The 19,796-nt window shown below is 42.9% G+C and overlaps 1 protein-coding gene across 2 annotated transcripts in view; it reads right to left on the reverse strand.

Annotated features, from left to right (window-relative positions):
- Positions 1 to 19,796, reverse strand: part of sema4ba (sema domain, immunoglobulin domain (Ig), transmembrane domain (TM) and short cytoplasmic domain, (semaphorin) 4Ba) — a 51,218-nt gene that overhangs the window by 19,058 nt on the left and 12,364 nt on the right. For both annotated transcript variants that reach the window (XM_034588425.1, XM_034588424.1), the window contains exon 2: positions 3,851 to 4,243. In XM_034588425.1, coding sequence (XP_034444316.1) covers positions 3,851 to 3,971 — 121 coding nt within the window. In that variant the 5' untranslated portion in view covers positions 3,972 to 4,243. The remainder of the gene's footprint in view (positions 1 to 3,850; positions 4,244 to 19,796) is intronic.

The following is a 19,796-nucleotide window of genomic DNA, read 5'->3' on the forward strand; positions in this document are numbered from 1 at the left end:
AATAACCAGAGGCACAGATAAGCCATTCGAACAATCTAAATCTAAAAATATTGAATTCATCATTTTCAAGACAAAGAAATACATTCAATTTTAAAGCAGAAACAAGGACATTTTTCATATTGATATATATTTCATATATTATCATATAATTTCCTTTCCAAAATTATTATTTTTACAAAATCCCTTTGGGCTCTGTTAATTTTCATTGAGCTCTAATTGCCACTAATGAAAATACATGATCAGTCATTATAAAAGTAATAGTTTCATCCTCATTACGTTTCACATATCTTCCCTCAGTGGTGGACTGAGATCTAGTGAAGCATGTTTAAGCCTTCGCATTAAAAACTGCTGTTCAGCTGTGTGGCACCAGCACAGCATTGAAAAACCTTTATCTCACTTGACACCACTGTCGTTCTGAATTACTTGAGGGTAGCTGATTCAAATGGTCTCGACATGACAGCTTTTAAATAATTGAAACGCTTCACTCTCACTGTGGCTGCGGGCACGGCGGCTTCACAAAATTAAAGCATGACTGTCGCATGATGTCGAACAGAGGGCTGAGCAGATCAACAGGCGGAGACGGGCGACATAACTGGCTTATAGGTGTGCCTTTAAATAGCGTTCCAACACACTAAGCCGTTCAGCATGGTTTGCATTAAGGCCTGGAACAAAAGAGCAGAGAAAAGCAGATGCAGACCCCACTCCCTGAACCCATGATCCGTCCTGATAGGCGCATAATGAGAACCAGACAAGTGTTCACACCATAACACATACAAATCCCCATTCATTATTCATGGCAGATTACCCTCTTCATTAAGGCAGAGCCGGGGACCAGGGGACACAGAGAGGGAGCGAGACAGAGTGGGAGCAAAGCGGAGGGGAAGTTGGTCTGTGAGAATGTTACCGGATGTGAAGCAGCCATGCAGGCAGGGTTCTGGTCCGCCTACAAGCATGCAACCCGTCAAGCTGAGTGGCACCCAGATAGGACATTGAGGACCCGAAACCAAGATGAGAGCAGACAGTTTGTGCCGTATAAAGTTCAGGTCTCCGAGCCCTGCAGCTCTCCACTCTGCTTTGATACTATAAACACAATATGACAAAGCTCCTCTGCAGGAGGCTGCAAAACGTCAGTGTAGCAGAACTGACATCACCACAGCGAGACCGCGTGTGTCACCGGGCCTCAGCTAAACTTGATCAGGTGGTTACAGCTTGTATTTTTTGTTCTCTTTTGTCACAATCCACCAACTAAAAACAGGTCTTTTTAACACCGTCCTCCTCAGTCTTTTATACATCTCTTTGAAAATGAATAAACTCTGCTAAGGTTACTCCTGGTGTCCTCACCCCCCCTGAGTTTTAGAGCCGCAGTTTGGAAAAGCTGCCCGAACCGTTTTAGTTTCCATCTTGGCTGAGTGTTAGTCTGGACGAGCAGAAACAGAGACGTGTGGAAACGATGATTGTTTTTAAAATGATGCAACTGCTTACATGCTTAGAAGACGAGATATTATTTGATAAATTCCTGTTTGTTTGTGTGCGTGAGTAATGACATGATATGTGTTTTTATCAGGCGTGTTGATATGGACAGGGCTTAAAACTTAATATGTAGCCAAAACGCTCATGTGAACAGGGGTAGCTTTAGTTTGAAAATTCTGTATTCAAAAGAAAACATATGGGTGGAGACTCAGACTCACAGCTTAAGGCAGCTAGTAAATTTAAGTCGCTGATTCTTCAGCCTTGTGGAGATAGAGGCCAGGATGACCTGATAAAAATGCTCCTTGTTAGGTTTTATGGGCGGATCGTAACTATCCCTGCATGACCCCCCGTGCAGAGGTCAGAGCTTATCAATGTGGCTGCAGCGACATAAATGCTGGTAGAAAACAAGCTGATGACAGAGGATACGGGTTAGCTCTAATTAGCTTCCTCACTGTGCCTCACCTATACTGAATGCACAGCGTATATACAACAGCGGGCTTGTGACATGGGGGTTCTGCATGTTTTATGGTGGTGTTTTAACATTGGCTTCACGCCCTGAAAGCAAATCTCTCCATCAAAACAGGGAGAAGTGTGAAGCGTCTTTTCACTGAGTGATTAATGATGTGTGTTGTTGTGAAATGCTCCGACGGGGAGCGAGCTGCGGGCTTTGTCGAGGCCTGGCAGGTGAGAGATATTACCTGTTGGTATATAGAGGTCTTACATGTGGGAGAAGGTACAGGCCCTGACAGGCGAGATGGCCGAGCCGCTCAGAATAACCCCCTTACTGGAAATTTCATCCACTTCTCTGATAGATTATTAGGAGGCATCTATCAGCGTAATGAGTAAGACTGTAACGACGGCTGAATGAGAGTCACTAACCACAGCTCAATCACCGAAAGCCTGCATGGATCCCGTAATCCACCATTTTTTTTTTTATTTCCTTCGGAACAATAAGACACAGTAACTGTTTAAATCCAACTTGTCATCTCAAGTTTAGCTGTACATCATTCAAATTATTACATCCGTGAGGATGAGGTTACTGCTTGGCACAGGTATGAACAGAGCATGCTGCACAGAAATCCACCACAAATCCAGCAATATCCCAAATATATTTATATTTAGGGTGGAATACGACAAGGCTGTTTGTTGTGTTTCCGATATGTCTGCATGGTACGACTTCCTGCACGCAATCAGAAATCCAGATTATAGCAGAGCAATAGCTCAGCGCTTGTGAGACTACGTCGGACTTCCCTGGCGGCGCTGCAGCACAATAGGCCTGTTCATCTTGTAATTACATCTGACCTGTAGGTACTCACAGCCGCGCTGATGGTAGCTGCCATTCACAGGGAAGATTTACATGGATTTTAAACCATTGTCGTAAAGAAAAGAAATACAATTTCACCCATCAAAATCCTTTTAGCCCTCACAATGAACACATATGAAGTGTATTGATTTTTCCCCCCAGTGGACAGAATTAATAAACAAGGGCACCACCGGGGATTACACAATCAGCTCTGTGTTATAATCAGGAACTACAAGATAAAAGAATAACTAAACGACACAATAACACCCTGTCCACATTAATATGGATAATGCAAAACATCGTTTGGGCCTTTTGTACACACGCAAACAGCGTTTTCAGTCACAAATGTTTTTACAAATGCTTTCCAAAGTGTTTATTAAAAGAAAATGAATTCTGTGTATCAGGGTGTACATGTAAAATGGAGCTTTTGGGAAATAATGACATTACAGTGTACATTGCTACGTGGTATGAGCATGCGCCTGTCAGTAATCGGGCCGATACTTCACTATGCCCCATATTTGCATTACGCAAGCGTAAATCAGGAGGGGGGCCTTAAAGTGGCAGGAGCGAAAACCAAGTGTTTGGCGCTAATGCACCTTGACGTTGGTGGCCACCCGTCAATAAACCAAATGAAGAAGAAGAAAACAAGTGTTTCAGACAGAGGCTGATGGGAGGAGCAGCAGCGAGGGACAGTATGAAGAAAGTGATGTTTTTTCTGAACAATGGAGCACTTAAACCTTTTCAACCCAAATTAAAACCATGAACCTTGATATGAGCATGCTACTTCTCCTTTAACTGAAAAAAACATTCCCGTTTCCACTTGTGAGATTGAAACATCTTTGCTACACAAAGCGTGGAGAGTAACAGCCCTGATTGTTTATTAACAGTTTGCCAAGAACTGCTCTTCACGAAAAAGGATCAAACAAAGGAAAATCACTAAGTGGAGCAAACTACATGTCATCCTTCAATGGCTCGAAACAGCCCAGTGAGTTTGCTACCTCTTGTAATAGGTGATGCATACATGAGTCAGTAATGCTTCGCTGCAGTATCATGCAAGAAGTTGATAAAAAAACTTACTGTAGGAGAAGGTGAGGCGTGGAGTGACATCATTTTCTGTGACAGCCGTATGAAAGCAGCCAACCAGCAGCACAGTGTAGGCTGGGAGACAGAGCCGAGCCATAGTCATTGTCCACCCCATTGCCTCCTGTAAGACCGCCAGCCAACTCACACTGTCTGCCTTTCAGGGTTTTGGGGAATTCATGAAGAGCGTCTTTTTTTAAACCTGTGTTTATTTTTCTCTCCCCCCTCTCTGTCTCGCTGCAGCACCGGGCTCCTTGAATGGAAGACTGATGCACTGTTGTGAAGTCAGGACACTCGTGAAATGATGATCTGTGACCTCAGAACAAGACGGACGGCCTCCACCGAACAGCCGCCATGGACAAAAGAACACTGCGGCGTCTCACCTCAGATCTGGAAAGATATAAGAAACAACATTCATTCAAATTATGCATTGTTTTTGCTGTTTTGGGTTTAAATGCTAACATCAGCATTCTAGTATGCTCCTAATGCCAACATTAACATGCTGATGTTTTTCAAATATGATGTTTTGTTCATCATTTTAGTTGAGGGTGTTGGTATGGATGAAAAAAAAACTGATTAGCAGTAAACACAAAGTACAACGAAGGTTGTTGCAGGTTTGCCTAATAAAGACAAATACTAGACCCTGATATGCACCAATATGAACACTTAAACTTTACTGAATAAATAAAGCAGAAAAACGATTTATCCAATAGTCAAGATATTTCAGTCTGAACCACTTTATCCTAACCGAACCGATTGACCAAAAAAACACAAAAAAACATTTCTTTCTTACTGAAAGTGACAAAGAAAACTCCATAACAATGCAACTTAACAACAACACAAAAAAAAGAGGTCATGGGACAAAAACAAAACTACTTTATCTTTAAGAGGGGGCCAAAGTTCACCCTCTCACTTCACGCTACCATCTCAGATTGTATCGTGTTCCTTTTAGTTTCTGTTCAGAGTAAGTGATATCACTGGTGATCATCAACAGAAACGTACGTGAGCGACTCAGATTAATTTGATAGTGTCTACTGACAAACAAGCTTACACTCAAGAATCTCCTGTATGTGAACTGCATGTACCTGCTCTGTTGTTTTCTGCCCAGGACAGAAAAGAATGAAGCACTTTCTTGGACATGTTAGTTTAAGGTTAAATCCAAAATAACAGCTCATATTACAGGAATTACAGGAGTTTCTGGCCAAAGCTTTCCTCGGTTGAACTCCTGTTTTCATAGTGCTGAGGACTGGTGTGTATACATTATAAACAATGATACTGTGAAATGTTTGGATTCCCACAGGTCATAGCGGGCTCCAGTTCTGCCTGCTCTCTGTTGTGGTGAGGATGGAAGAGTCCAGAGCCAAAGGAAATAAGCACATTAACACAGGCCTGCTGTTCAGCTCTGATCAGCTCATTACAGATCACAGTTATTTAACTTTAAGTTTGCCATGTATGAGTTGACACCGGTCAAACTGTTTATCCACAGCTGCCCCAACAAACTTTAAGAACACATCCGAACAAAACCACAAGACAACTCTTAAACCAGTAATGGAGTTATGAGGCATTTCACTGATGCTGATTAACTGAACGTAGTGAGACATGAGGGGAAACTCAATACAGACATCCCACTTCCAGCTGCAAATGCTCCATTACAGTTGCCACAGGGAGCTCCTCATTAACTGCAACCAACAAGAGGCTCAGTTTCATGTGGGGTATATGGCAATCAATAGCAAAAGCCAGCGAGTGAAGCTATTCCTGGTTTCTATCAAGGGGGCTCCTGACTCTTAGTCAATAAGCAGTCTGACGTCTGCTGCAAACACAGACATCTCCAAATCTGAGCCGGGCGGATGACATTTGGAGGAGCAGGAAGGCTTTGATGAAGGCCAGAGAACAAGACACAAAAGAGGATTATTTCTACAGCAGCGGAGACCCACGAGACATGAATAGGAGGAATACAGGTAGACGTACTCTGTTGAGGAACAAAATCTTAGTGAAGCAAAGGACAAAACATGGTTTCTTCCTTCTGAGGTAAATTTTTTGAATCAAGGTCCATCCATTCAGTATCTTCACTGCTTATTCTTTGAGGGTCGCGGTGGAGCCGGAGCCAATCCCAGCTGATATTAGGCGAGAGGCGGGGTACACCGTGGACAGGTCACCGGCGTATTACAGGGCCAACGTACAGAGACAGACAGCCATTCACAGCAACAGTCAATAAACCTAATCCCCAATCTGCATGTCTTTGGACAGTGAGAGGAAGCCTGAGTACCCGGAGAAAACCCACATGGGGAGAACATGTTCCACACTGAAAGACCCTGGCCAAAGCGGGATTCAAACTGGGAACCTTCTCACTGTGAGGTGCTAACCACTGCACCACCGTGCTGTCCTTGAACAGAAAAGTCTTTCCAAATTAAAATGATGTCACTAGCAGTGCTAAAAGATCCAAATAATAAAAATATGTTTTAAACCAAAGCTATAAAAAGGGAAAAGGAAAGAGTGTTGGGGCTTCCAGGGATCTCAGCCTTCAGCAGAGGGACTATGGCTCTTTAATGATCATAATAACAAAAGCAGATGAGGTTATGAAAACCTTCTGCTTTTAAAACTCCGGGCGAGGTCACATTGCCCCCTGCCAGACTGTAACATGCGACAGACGAGAAGGTGCGTCCATAAGCATCATTAGCGTCCTTTGTGTGAATCAATTCAAAGTGAGACAACACTTGACCGCCGAGCCGCAAAGTTAACATTAATTCTGGGTTTGTGTGACAGTTGGGGCAAAAAAAAAAGTCCTGCATGCATCCAGCTCAATCCAAGCGAGGAGCGAGGAGCGAGCTCAACTCAGCGAGAGTGAGAGAACAAGGGCCCCTCTGACAGCCCGGAAATCTATATGCAACTCTGCACTTCACTGCTCTCTCCTACATGATGCATAAACTGAATCATCCCTTTCACTCCCCACACAGACGTGATAGTGTGCTCGGGCTGTGGATGATACTCTGCCATCCCTCTCTCTGTCTATGAGCTCCTCTTAAATCTCTACAGTTCCTCTCTCCGTCCCCATCAGCCTTATCGGTTTGACATAATTATGGAATGTGTAAAAGTTTTACCGCAGATTATAAAACACTGATGGTCTTACTAACGGCAAATGTTTGGTTTTATTAGTGGGGGGGGGGGGGGGGGGGGGGACACAATTAAGTGTGATACTCTTAAGATTAGGTGAACACTAATTATTTACACATTTGTTTGATCCTTGATAATAATTCATGTGAATTTCTTTGTGATTAATGAACACAGTATATGTTTAATTGATAGGGAACTGATCTGTATCCAACCAGATAATTAAGTACATAAAACAAAGCATCTCTCGCCCAATGACAGCTGAGATTGGCCCCAGCTCCGCCCCTGCGACCCTTAATGGCTAAGCGGTGTAGATAATGGATGGATGGAGGGATTGCAGGACAGAAATACACTTCAAGTTACTGATAATCATGTGTTGTCTCAGCAAGAAACATTGTTCTTTGCTGCCTTTACTTTGATCGCTCTTCAACAGTGTCTTTATATTAGAATGAACTAGAATGGCTAGAATGATGTGACGCACTCGTAGACATCAATTCTCTAAATATGACTTTTTTGTCATCAAAATCCATGAATCCTTGAAAAACACCCTTTCTGAGAATGTTAAAGAGAGTGAAAAAAATCGTCCTGCATCCGGCCCCTGATCCGGATCCACACTGCATTTTAGTGGGTTCCTCCCTGACCCACACCACATCCTTCCACCAAGTTGTTTTGTGTAATCTTACTTGAAAACAAACAAACAAACCACCAACAAAACAAACGAACAGGAGTCGCGGAGGAGTAACTTCCCAGCTATGTTCCCGCGAATTCCTGTGTAAAAATTGAAATGTCGTGTGCATTTGGATTTGGTAAATAAGCTGCACAAAGAGTGTTGAGCCCATCATCCCCTTATCCATTTAAGAAACAACAAATGTTTGGCAGTCCATGCAGAGAACAAAATGATATGAGTGGGAAGAGACCATTAGATGAGCAGTGAGACGCTGTGCTAGAAACCGATTAAAGTAATAAACACGTGGATGAAACTGAAATATTTGCGAAACTGAAAGGTTACAGAATACACTTAGCTTGTATCACAAAGTGGTATAAAACTAAAGCCATCAAAATGTATGGGCACTACATATTGTAAAAACGTCCAATGCACATGGCAGCAGATAATGTAGAAAAAGAGGAAATCAGTTTTATATTTAACCAAACAGGGACATTCCCAGCACTTGTTACCAGCCCCTTCCTGTAAGACAGCTAAAAGGATGACCATATATCACTGACAGGGAAATGAATGACCAATGACAGCACTACTTAGAAGACTGAGCATTATAAATAGCAGCGCGGCGTATACTGCTGAAACAGGTGGCACCACTAATAGCAGCTGCCATCCGAAGCAGAGTGGGAGGGGTCAAGGCTCGTTGGATTCCACACACAGCCTGTTGACTGTAAAAGTGTTGACTGATAAATGCGACCTCTTGGCATGCCTGTCATCTCAGGAGGCCACCTGCACACACACACACACATCACACGCCGCGGACAACCCAGGTCACATGCTCCCAGATGTGGCCTTCAACCTGTGATCGGGGGGGCCTCCCCTCCCTGCCCCCTCGACACCTCCACACCCCGAAGGTCTCTCAGATGTGTGAGGAAGCAGATGTGAGACATGGCGGACATCATCTGTCAGGAGGGGCTCTAATGCCGGAGCACGCCTGCACATATGGACAGAGACGCTGACTCACCTCAGAGATGACACGATGCTGTACCGCACATACTGTTAAGGTAATTCTACCTCTCCTCATCCCAGGACTGAGCCAAACACCTCAAAGCTCCTACTGCTACCATGGTAATCAAATTCTAAATTTACTATTACAAATTAGATTCTTGAGGTCTGATACCAATATAAAGGAGTAAAAAGAAATTCCGATACTGAGAAATGATTCGTGACATGTCGTGATCAAACCCTGATGAAACAGACATGTAATTAAGGCTTGAAGTTTCACACTAGTCTGTTGTCTTTTTTCTTTTCTTCCTATTCCTGGCTCTACGTTGCTTTTTGATATTTCTATTTCTTTTTTGTTACGTATGATTGTGATATATGTTGGGACCAACTCAAAAACAAGATGGTACATTTCCAGGGCCTTATCTTAATAAATTAATTAAATCATGAACTTTATTATAAGCAACTATAAATAAAAAAGATAACACGAATACAACCCAAATATATAGAACTTGAATTAAGAAAATAGTCATACTTCTGTTTTCTGTGAAATAAAAACATAAGTGCACAACTTTTCTGCATTGTTTACTCTGTTAAATTCAAGTTTTCATAGCGGAGCATATCAGTAAAAACAAACGCAGATACTGATATGTCTGTGAAAGGCTCGTTATCATCAGAAGCTGGGCTGGGCTCTAATTCAATTGCTGAATCTTTTTTCGACATTATTATATATGGTCAAATGGTAAATGGTCTGTATTCATATGGAGCTTTTTCTGGTCTTGATGGCCACTCAAAGAGCTTGACAGTACGTTTTTTTATTTCCATTCACACATTCAAGTGCATCTATGTGCAGCACTTTCTCTGCCACACGTAACTCACACACTGCAGGCACAGCCGTCACAGGCAGTTTAGGGTTCAGTATCTTGCCCAAGGACACTTCGGCATGTGGAATGGGGGAAACTGGGATTACAACACCGACCTGGTTAGTGGATGAACTGCTCTATCTCCTGAGCCACACCCGCCCATATATATATATTCTCACACATGGAGCCCATGGAATAAGAAATACTATCCTATAATTTAAGAAATAGTAATCCAACATTATTCATTATGCATTAACATTATTATTCACTATTCTCAGACAAGGACAATGAATCGCAGTGATAGTTTTGAGAAACCCCCCGCTCTTATCTAACGATACCAGCACTTTAACACTGTCACATCAACGCTATCAAGGAGTCGCAAAGTGAAGCGTCTGGAATAACTTTGTGAAGATGAAAAAATTGTGCAGATGACCCTCAAAACGTAACTCGAACCCGTTTCCCCCCCGTGAATAAAACTCCACAAGTCTGTACATCTGATTAGTTTCCTGTGGAGTCTGAAGAAATGCTCGCTCCTTCTCGACCCACTTTAAGTCCAATCCCCAGGACCAGCTAAGAGTAATTAATGGCTCATTCATCCCTGAGTGAACCATACAGCAGTAATTATGACCATATGTTATTCTAAAGACTTTTAATTGCTTAATTAAAATCTTATTAAACCATTGAACAGAGATAGGGAACATTTTGAACTTCAGGCTCAGAGGGAGTTAAATTCATCAAGCTCGTTTCTCCTGTGAGGCCTTTGACACACGGTCAGAGGTTGTGAATTTTATCACCGGTGATGACATCCTATAAAACATCCCACATTTGAAGATATTAAGAACGTATTGATAGATGAGGGCATGACTGTGAAAGTGGATGAGCATATTTCATCACCTCTGCCTTTGAAAGCTACACAAGGATTCTAAACCCCGTCTCTGGAGTGAAAATATTCAAAAAAACGATATTCCATTTCTTTCCATTTCCCCCTTCTGCGCAAAATTTCCATAGCAGATGTGGAGCCAGCAGAGGCTGGCAGCTGATGACATGTAAAGTGGCAGAGCGAGGTCTGTCGCTGGGCCTGCTATCGCTATCAAGGCCCGAGTGGGTGAAAGAGGAGCAGCACCAGCAGGGGCTCGGCGACAGACAGAGAAGTGCATTCAAATATTGAAAGGGCAAGGACACACGTTTCCTCATTAAACTTTTAATTTCTAAATTAGTTCTCGTGCAGAGACGGAGTTCACCTGAGAGAAACTAATCGCAGCAGACAAATACCACCTTCAATGAGATCTTTACCACCGTGTGACCGAGAGTCATTTGCCGCTGTTGGCTTTGTGCCCTTTTATTTCCCGGCACCAGATCGCCCTGTCACAACACATCAGAGTGGGAATAAACCTGGATTAAAACTGCTCATGTGTTGTCATTAAACACGACGCACACTGAGGGATTGAGGAGAAACTGGCAGGAGTTGGTACTTTTCCTTTCTCTCCGCTCCCTTTTCAGTTTGCAGCAATCCAGTGTAAGCTGATCCACTCTTCAGAGGCAGCCTTTCCTGTTGATCCTGCAGAAATGACCCATTTCTTTTCTTCTGTTGTCACACCCTCCACTGAAGAGGGGAACACCTTCAGTATTTGTTCACCTTTTATACACTAAGCTGGCAATCAATCTATACAGGCCATTATTCAGTTATTGGTCAATCTCTCTTTAATTTGTCTTTTCATCTGTATCTCTCCTTGAACTGTTTGAAAGCTCTGTCTACTGACTGCTGGCTTTAAACACTTGTCAAACAGCTCGGTTTGGGCAAATTTACTTTTCTAATCCTCGTCCCAAATACGTGTGAAACAAGAGGATTTAATAACATTTATAATACATAATACTACATTTACATACACAATGGCCATAACATTTAGTTTTGGGGAGTTTTAACTGCTTTTTTACCTCCACCAAGGAAATTATGTTTTCATTATTGTTTGTTCGTCCGTCAGTAGGATTATTTCAAAAACTACAGAACTGATTTCTATGAAATGATGTGCAAGGGTTGGACATGACCCAAAGAAGAACCCATCCAATTAGGGGGTTGATCTGGGCAAACAGAAGGATCCAGTAATGTTTACTTACTTTCTTCAAGATGGTAAGATGTGTGTTAGCCTTGGTGAAGGTAAGCACCCATCCGAGCACCCTTCTAGTTAAGAGTGAACTTGTGTGAACTCTGGTAGGCTGACCCCAGTCCTGGTGCTGACTTCACTCAATTACTGCTCACACGCTCTGGGCTTCAGAAACTACCATCAGTGAAGAGTTTTAGTGTCACATACTGAAGTTACCTCATAGTTCGGACCAGCCAAAGAAAGTCTGACAAGAGCACAGACATTAAATGTACAGTGCATAATATTGTTCAGTGCTCTCTGTTAGATACTGAGGGCCTGTGTTTCTAAGAGGGGTTCTGACGTCTGGCAGACACAGGTGAGGAGCTGCTCCTGCCCTGGCGGCTGTAAGTAGGTCAGACCTGCTGAAACACTCCCTCTCATTCTCCTCGTCTACACTTGTGCACTTAACAGTGGAATATTGACCCTGATAGAGCGAGTGCTGATAACAGGGCGCTGACTTCAGGTGCTTTATCTCGACACTTGTGGTTAACACTCACTGACTCGATTTCTTCTACAGATAAGTCGACAATACACAACTGCAGTAAGTTGAGTTTGTCGTTAAAAATATTTTCATTTGCTTTTTAACATGCTACTGTGTAAATACTGTATTATTACACAATTACATTGTTATATTAATTTAATGTGCTGAAAACTATAGATTTGAAGTGATAGGAAGAGAGTATTTAGCGTATGTGCTGAATAAAAATATCAAAAATATCCCTTCTGGTCGAATAAAAGTTAAGGTAATATTATGCGTAGCTTATAGAGGATCTTAGAATATGTCATCATAAATAAAAGTGGTAATTTGCTGCATTAATATTTGCTGCCCAATTCATGGACCATTCAATCACCACCAATGGCCTGAAATATTTATCCTCTTTGAAATTGATCAGGCTGGTGTGGCATCCATGAAGAAGGCTGTAAACAAAGTGGCGTGGACGTCCTCCCTTGATGTCCACAGCGAGAAGCTGCACGCATTCCAGTCGCTTATAAAGTCTTAGACAGACGCTCAGGCTATGGGCCACTGGGCAAAGAGCTGAACACATCCATCACTGTGTGAGACCGATAAAAGGCTCAGAACGTCAGCTTCTCCACGCGGCCATCAGCGACCAAAAAACCGCGGACCCGCCCTCAACACAGACCAAGAGTTTTTCTACGAGACACATCCCTCGGGATCAAACCAGTCGATGACACGCTGCACGTCTCACACATCGACTTCAGAGCTTTCTTCACACAGACTGGTGCACTTCTGTCTGCACTAACTATGCACTTATCAAAGTGTAATCCACCGACTTTCTGTCAAATGCCCAACTGATTAAAAAACCAATTGCACAATGAGATATTACTCAGGAAGATATCGTCAATAGTCTGGGTGTAGATTAGCTGATGTTGATGATGCATTTTACTGCCTCTTGAAACCACTTAAACCTTGTGAGCGGCTGTTGAAACAAGGTGCAACACAGTGCAACACAATGCTCTATATTCTGAAACTGATTTTGTCAGTTAATTAAAGAAGAAATTGAGGTTTCAAGGCAGTTGTCATGTATTTTTTTTAACCTCAAAGCTCAGTGACAGCGAAGAGAGCGCTGCACTCATCCAATCAGGTGAAATCAGGTTCACGTTTATCCAGTCAATTTAAAATGACATCTATCCAGTTGTGTGCAAAGTAATTCTGATTTACGTTTTTTTCTTACGTAGTGATGATCTGAAACCATTTTTCTCTTTATCGATTCTGATACCTGGACTCTGTGTATTATATATTATCTAGCTTAACACTCATAATTGACACAAATAAATCTCAGAATACACAACAGTTACTTCCTTTAAAAAGCCTAAAAGTACAGTCTTGCTGTTGGAGCAGCAAAGAAGAAGTGATTTCTGTAAAAAGAAAGTGATAAAGCTAAAATATTTTAAAGATGTGGTATCTGATCGGTACGTAGATTCGTTCAGTATCTGGAGTATGGGAGGAATTTCTGATGCTGGTGTCGGTATCAGAACATCTCTAAATGTTAGGACATGTTTAAAACTTTGCTTGTTGATTTGCATATTCCTTAAAATTTTCAGTATACAAAACTCTTAAATGCTATTTATTTAATGCACACTTCTTTTCCTTTGTAACCACATTACAGTCAATAAGGTATAAGGCATCTTTAGAGGGATAGAGAGAAGCAGAGCTCTGTGAACACTGATGGAATTTCAGAGTCTGTTAACAGAGACTGTCTGGTAGTCTCTAAATCAAGTTCACAAAGCAGAGTATACCAATGTTGAACAACTGATCCTGAGGAAACAAAAATGCTGCTGACGCTCAGCTTCCTTATGCCTGCAGTTGTCCTGGTTTGTTCATTTCTCATCTCTGGCTACAATCCTCAATATGTCTTATATGTTGATATCAAGCTGAAGTCGATCTCTCTTTATTCGACTTCTCTATTTGTCAGATAGAGAAATATCTCAGTGGGGGGAGGCTGTCCTCTTTATGTGGGGTCTGAAAGTGGGGCAGCTGCCCCCCACATGCAGTGACCTCCCTTAGTACAGATCAATAGCTGGCTGCAAATTCCTCAATCCAAGTCCTCAGGAGACACATAGGCCCTGGTATCCCAGCCATGCGAGCCATCCTATGAATCCTTTAGACGCTGATATTCGGGGTGAATTCCAGTCATTCACGTCCAACATCCTAGACAACCAGATTTGACCTACGGGGGCAGCGCATTTGGTAAACCATACAGGGGAGATGAGTCCTTGTCACTCACCCTGTAGGTCCTGCTAATGAATTCCCTCTATGGACAAATTTGTAAAGCTATGGGTCCAATTCTATATGTTTATACTTCAGTTTTTCCCCTGTGCCCTTTTTTGTATTCCTGCAAAACTGTGGGGCCCATGCTGATCCCTGGGCTGGATGATTCAATGGCTGACTGACTGTTCTATTTAACAAGACAAGCATAATAAGGGGATTAGCAACCTATCAGATGACAGAGTTCAGCGTGCTTGGCAGCAGGTATACGGGCAGATATCCTATATCACATGATTTTTTAATCGCTGTGCAAATGGTATAAATGAGTTCATTCTTCATAAATAAAATATCTGAAAAAATAACCACAAAGACGAACTTTAGCCAAAGTGTTATTGACGGTTTTATGCACAAGTTGCTGTTTTTTAAAGTACGATGACATTTTGAACTTAAACAGAACCCCTGAATGGCACGTTCCTCTTTCTTCGCTGTGGAAACCCACACTAGTGCGAGTCTGAGATGCAATCAGCGTCCCGACACGTCCACACAACACCCCCAGCCCCCACAGCTGGATGTTTGAAGGAGGGAGTTGATGTCACGGAGAGATGGAGGTGAAATGATCTGTTACCAGAAACCTGAATCTCTTCACCGAGACATCAGAGCACGCAACATGTCCTCGGACATCTTCACCTACTTTCACAGGTCAGAGGGTGCAGGCTGGTCAACTATACCAACCAACTATAAACTGACAAAAAATAGGTAATTCTACATTCTACTCCTACTTCCAGATGTAGTTCTGGATAAAGACAAAAACTAATTTTATCTTGCAAACCAGAAAAGGTGAAAGTCCCATATAGAGATGTTCCAATACTCATAGCCATCATCAGAAATGCCTCTGATGCTGCTGTTTGTTTTGTAAAATAAGTTATATGTCATTCATTCTCTTTATTCGTCATTTAAAGGGTTTAAGCTGAGCCAGGACATACAACAACGATCATTCATCACTTAAATACAAGGCTGGTTGCATTGAGCTGTTAAAATACGCTATTGAAATTATTTTTTTTAAATGCACCAGTATTGGATCAGTAGGCTACTTGGTATTGGACAACACCAGAATCCAAACATCTCTAGTCCCATGTTAAGTAACTGACATCAGTTAAAAAAAGTGAAGATGTGCTTTAAAGAAAACACTCAACTCTCACAAAGCAAAGATCAAGTATTTTTAAGTGTTTGGACGTCACTGAATTCAACCCCGGAGGCTCCTCTGTAGCTCACGCTCTGACGTTACCACCGGGCAAGAGACTGATTCATCAGTTTATTTATAAACTATAAGATGTAAGGTCAGTGATGTGATCCGTGACCAGGAACAGAATAAATAAGTTGCTTGTCCATGTATCAAAAGATAAACACGAGACATCCAGCATTGATACTCCACTATTTCACAAAGTAAGCTTCATGCTGTATTGTTTATTTGGGAAGCTGAAAGACGGTAAGGTCACTGAGGGTTCTGCGTCTCTCTGAGAAAGTTGTTTTGTTGAGGGAAGCTCTGGGTCTCTCTGCAGAGTTATAATGAAATAAACCAAGGTCTGACTACTCATAAAAAACAACCAAGTCCAATTGCCCTTGATTCAACCTTGATTCATGGAAAACCGTGCCCTGAGTGACTGAGACTCCTTACAGACACAACAGCAAAAAAAATGTCTGGCAAAGTAGAAACAGACAAGACGACATGTATTCTGTGCTACTGGGAAGCATTTAGTGATTTTCTGTCACATAAACCAGTTAGAGCCACTGACCGCCGCAGAAAAAATGAGGAGAAAAAAAAAAAAGCATCGGCTGTGTTAGGTCCTGTGAGCTTAAACTGCACCTGCATGCTGAACAGCTTCATCCCCTCCAGATGTCTGGAGGCCTCGCCAGACCCAGAGCCGGCACATCTATAACTGTCTCCTGGTCCTGGACTGGCCAGACTCTGGTGGATAACTGCCAGAGAGAAAAACTGGAAACGCAGGGGAGGTGGACTCGAGCCCCGCAGCCACTCGTGCTGCACAGAAAGTGCTGAAAGAGGCCCCGCGATGGCTTGTGTGTGCAGTGTCTTAATATATCACATCTTCAATCCAATCTGATGAATTATTCAGACGGTGCTATCTACTGGGCCTCTCACCTAAAACATCTGCCCTGCCAGCCCGTCTGCCAGGTCTGCCTTACACTCTCTTCTGCCACAGGAAGCTTTTAGTCGGCTGCTGTCCTGTGGTCTCTGTTCCATTTAACCCCCTTCCTCTATCTCTATTTCCATCTCTCGGACTTTAGGGGCATGAAGCATCGAGGGAGAGAGATTATGTTACCATGTCAAAAGAAAGGAGGATTCGTCTGTGTGAGATTCTAAAGAAAAACTAGTATTGTTTTGCTACTAGTGTGCAAATATGGACTGCATTTATACAGCACTCTTCTATCGACCACTCAAAGGCACTTTCACCCATTCACAAACAAATTTATACAGTGCTACTACATGCTGTGCGTTTTCTATTACATACACTGCCGGTACAGGCATCAGCCATGGGGGGGGGGATTTGGAGTTCAGCATCTTGCCAAAGGTGACTTCAGAACACTGGGGTTCAAACCACCGACCTTGTGGTTAGTGGACAACCCGCTCGATCTCCTGGGCCAAAGCCACCGCTTATATTTGTGTTGGCAAAGCAGAGGTGCGCAATATCTGAAGGCAAAAGACTTTATAGCTGTTCTGAAAGGCCAAACTCGATTGTTCTGAGAGAAGAGGGGGGGGGAGGGGGGGGACGGACAGTGACAGCAACAATCTCTCCTCACATGTGTTACACCTGTTTGTACGCATTCAAAGTGATGGAAACCCTTTCGCGCCTCAGCACAAGTGCTCAATCGTTCCCTTATGTGTGTCTAATTGTGAGATCGTTGGTTTCAGGTAATTACAAGAATCATTGGAAGCAGCCTCCCTGCTCCGACATCAGAAAGACGTGGGACAGGTGGAGAGTTTCAGACACTGTTCACCCGTCAAGCTCTTCAGATTCTGTACTCTTCTGACTCCTCCAGTGTCACACCAGCACACCGAACACTTGGCCAACCTGAATCAGATTTTTGTCGGTGCCGCCGTGAAAAGATCTGACAAAGACTTCGCCTTCGGGGGAGAGGAAGTGTATAAGATTTCAGCTCTGGACTACATCACACACGAAAGAGGACACCGAGCAGAAAACACGAGCAGGTTGCATTATACTTCCAGAGCATTACAGCGAGAGGAATAAAAGGTGCACGCCCCCCCCCCCCCACCTTCACTGTTTACGGCTCGTAGCGGAGCATTAAATCAGTAAATACCAGCATCTCTTAGCAAATTTCATCAGTCTCGTATCCAAGGTTAGAGAAGAATAACTGTGTGAAAGTGTCTTTTTCATGCAGTTAAACAAATGAAATCCCCTACTCCTACTTCTTAGTAAAGAACGGTATCAGACATTAATATTAAAAGATAGTACCGCTTGTTTACAGTGAGGCAATTAGAGGCCTGTGATCCCAGAGTTACTGCAGGAATGTCTGAAAGGGTCAGTGGCACCATTACCAGAGTAAAGGGCACAACCTGGAATGTTCAGAGATATCAAATCACAGCGGCGAGGGAGGGACAGCCGGCGGAACAAGACTCGATCGGAGGCGGATTCCATTAATCAGGCCTCCTCTCATTCTCGTGTCAGAAAGCGCACAAACACGTCCGACCGCTAACGACAACTCGTTTCACGATAGCCGTATGCGACACCTCACAGTCGTCCCTTCATCTCCAGTGTCAGGAGTTCAGACGCACACATGGCTACAAGGATTAAAATAGAACTTTATTATTAAACATGCAACATGCAAGAGGAACAGGTGTTCGATGGCGGCCGGTGGAAACACACCCTGAAAAGACAATTTTGAGATCCTCACACCAGCACGTTAGAAAGCGCTGACGTACGTGTAAACATACTCCACATGGTCTGCCAAAGCCATTTCACAGGGTTGTGTAGACAGGTAAAATAAGACTCTGCGTGGACAGGACGTGGTCCGGGCATTCTTCACATGTGTGTGACGTGTTTTGCTTCATGCGGGTTAAGAGGCAGATGTGAGGGTCCCTGGGACACTGCAGCGAACACAGCCATCTGGCCACGTTCTATGTCGCGAGTCACTTCCCACATCGTGGCACAGTGCTCGACTGGGAATAAACAGAGGAGCCCGCTGTGCTCCCAGAAAGCATGTTTGCAGAGTTCCCATCAGTGAGTGCACAGTAAGAGGACTCCCTGAAGGCCTGTGTTTAACCTTTAGGTTACAAGTGGCTGGCCACTCCAGAGCCCGCCCCCTCCTCTGCCTCACTTGTTAACCCTTTTCTCACTCACTGAATCAGCACAAACACGCTCTGTGACAGAAGCCAGATAACTTAGAATACTTTCTCCAAGATCACTAATAAACTTTAGATCTCAGCTTCTATGACATTAGGGTTAAGAATTCCTTGAAGCTCATTAATACTTAACGTTACATATGCGGAAACAGAGGGAACCTTCTGTCTGTTATCTGTGTTAATTTTGTCGTATTTGTACACATCTTCTGAAAGCTCACACATATGGACGAAACACACAAAATGCAGTACCACCAAAAATCGTAGGGGGGCAGTTTATTCAACATCTAAGTGCAACAACCACAGGAAATAAGGAAGGAATCTCAACGATGGCAGAACTTTTTGAGGAGAGACTTAGCGAGTTTGTGAGTTGTACCAACGTTGTCTACAACGCAGCCGCTCTAGTAAGAGGCACATTCCCACAACCTAGTCCACTAACGCAATGTTTGTTGCTCTTCGAAACTATTGCCTCTGCGCTGCCCTCTAGTGGATGTGTTGCTTAACTATCGCAAAGGAAGCACGGAAGTGTGTGGGCAGTGACGTTACATCCTTGGAAATGAACGTATCTCTTTTTTGTACATGAATACAGAACGAGTCTTTGAGATGCTTAAACAAAATTAAATTTGACAATCTATGATTCAATGATTTAAAACGCTCCATTTACCGAAGAAATCCATGATTTATGACCATGTGGTGAGATTATTCTGTCAAAGAAACATAAAAGCTTTTTGCTTGAGCTCAGTCCATCTGACACACAGGATGTGAAACATTTTTCTGGCAGTGGTAAATATAGCTGAAATTCCGTAAAGTCCTTTTTTTTAAAAGGACTTTCTGTTCTTCATTATACAAGTGTACTAATTTATTAGCAACTTAATATGAAGAGCAGGTTGATCCAACTGTAGAATTTTCCAAACCATAAATTACTTCTGTATCTGAATCATTGTTCTGTTCTGCAGAGTAATTGGAGGAGACAACACTGTATTTTAGAGACCAGCTGTTGTGTTACTGCATTGAGCACAGTCTTGGAAAACAGCACACAATATTTTGGCTGAAGTTTAAAAGCATATC

The sequence above is a fragment of the Hippoglossus hippoglossus genome, chromosome 6 (assembly GCF_009819705.1).
Source record: "Hippoglossus hippoglossus isolate fHipHip1 chromosome 6, fHipHip1.pri, whole genome shotgun sequence".
In the NCBI taxonomy this organism is placed as follows: Eukaryota; Metazoa; Chordata; class Actinopteri; order Pleuronectiformes; family Pleuronectidae; genus Hippoglossus; species Hippoglossus hippoglossus.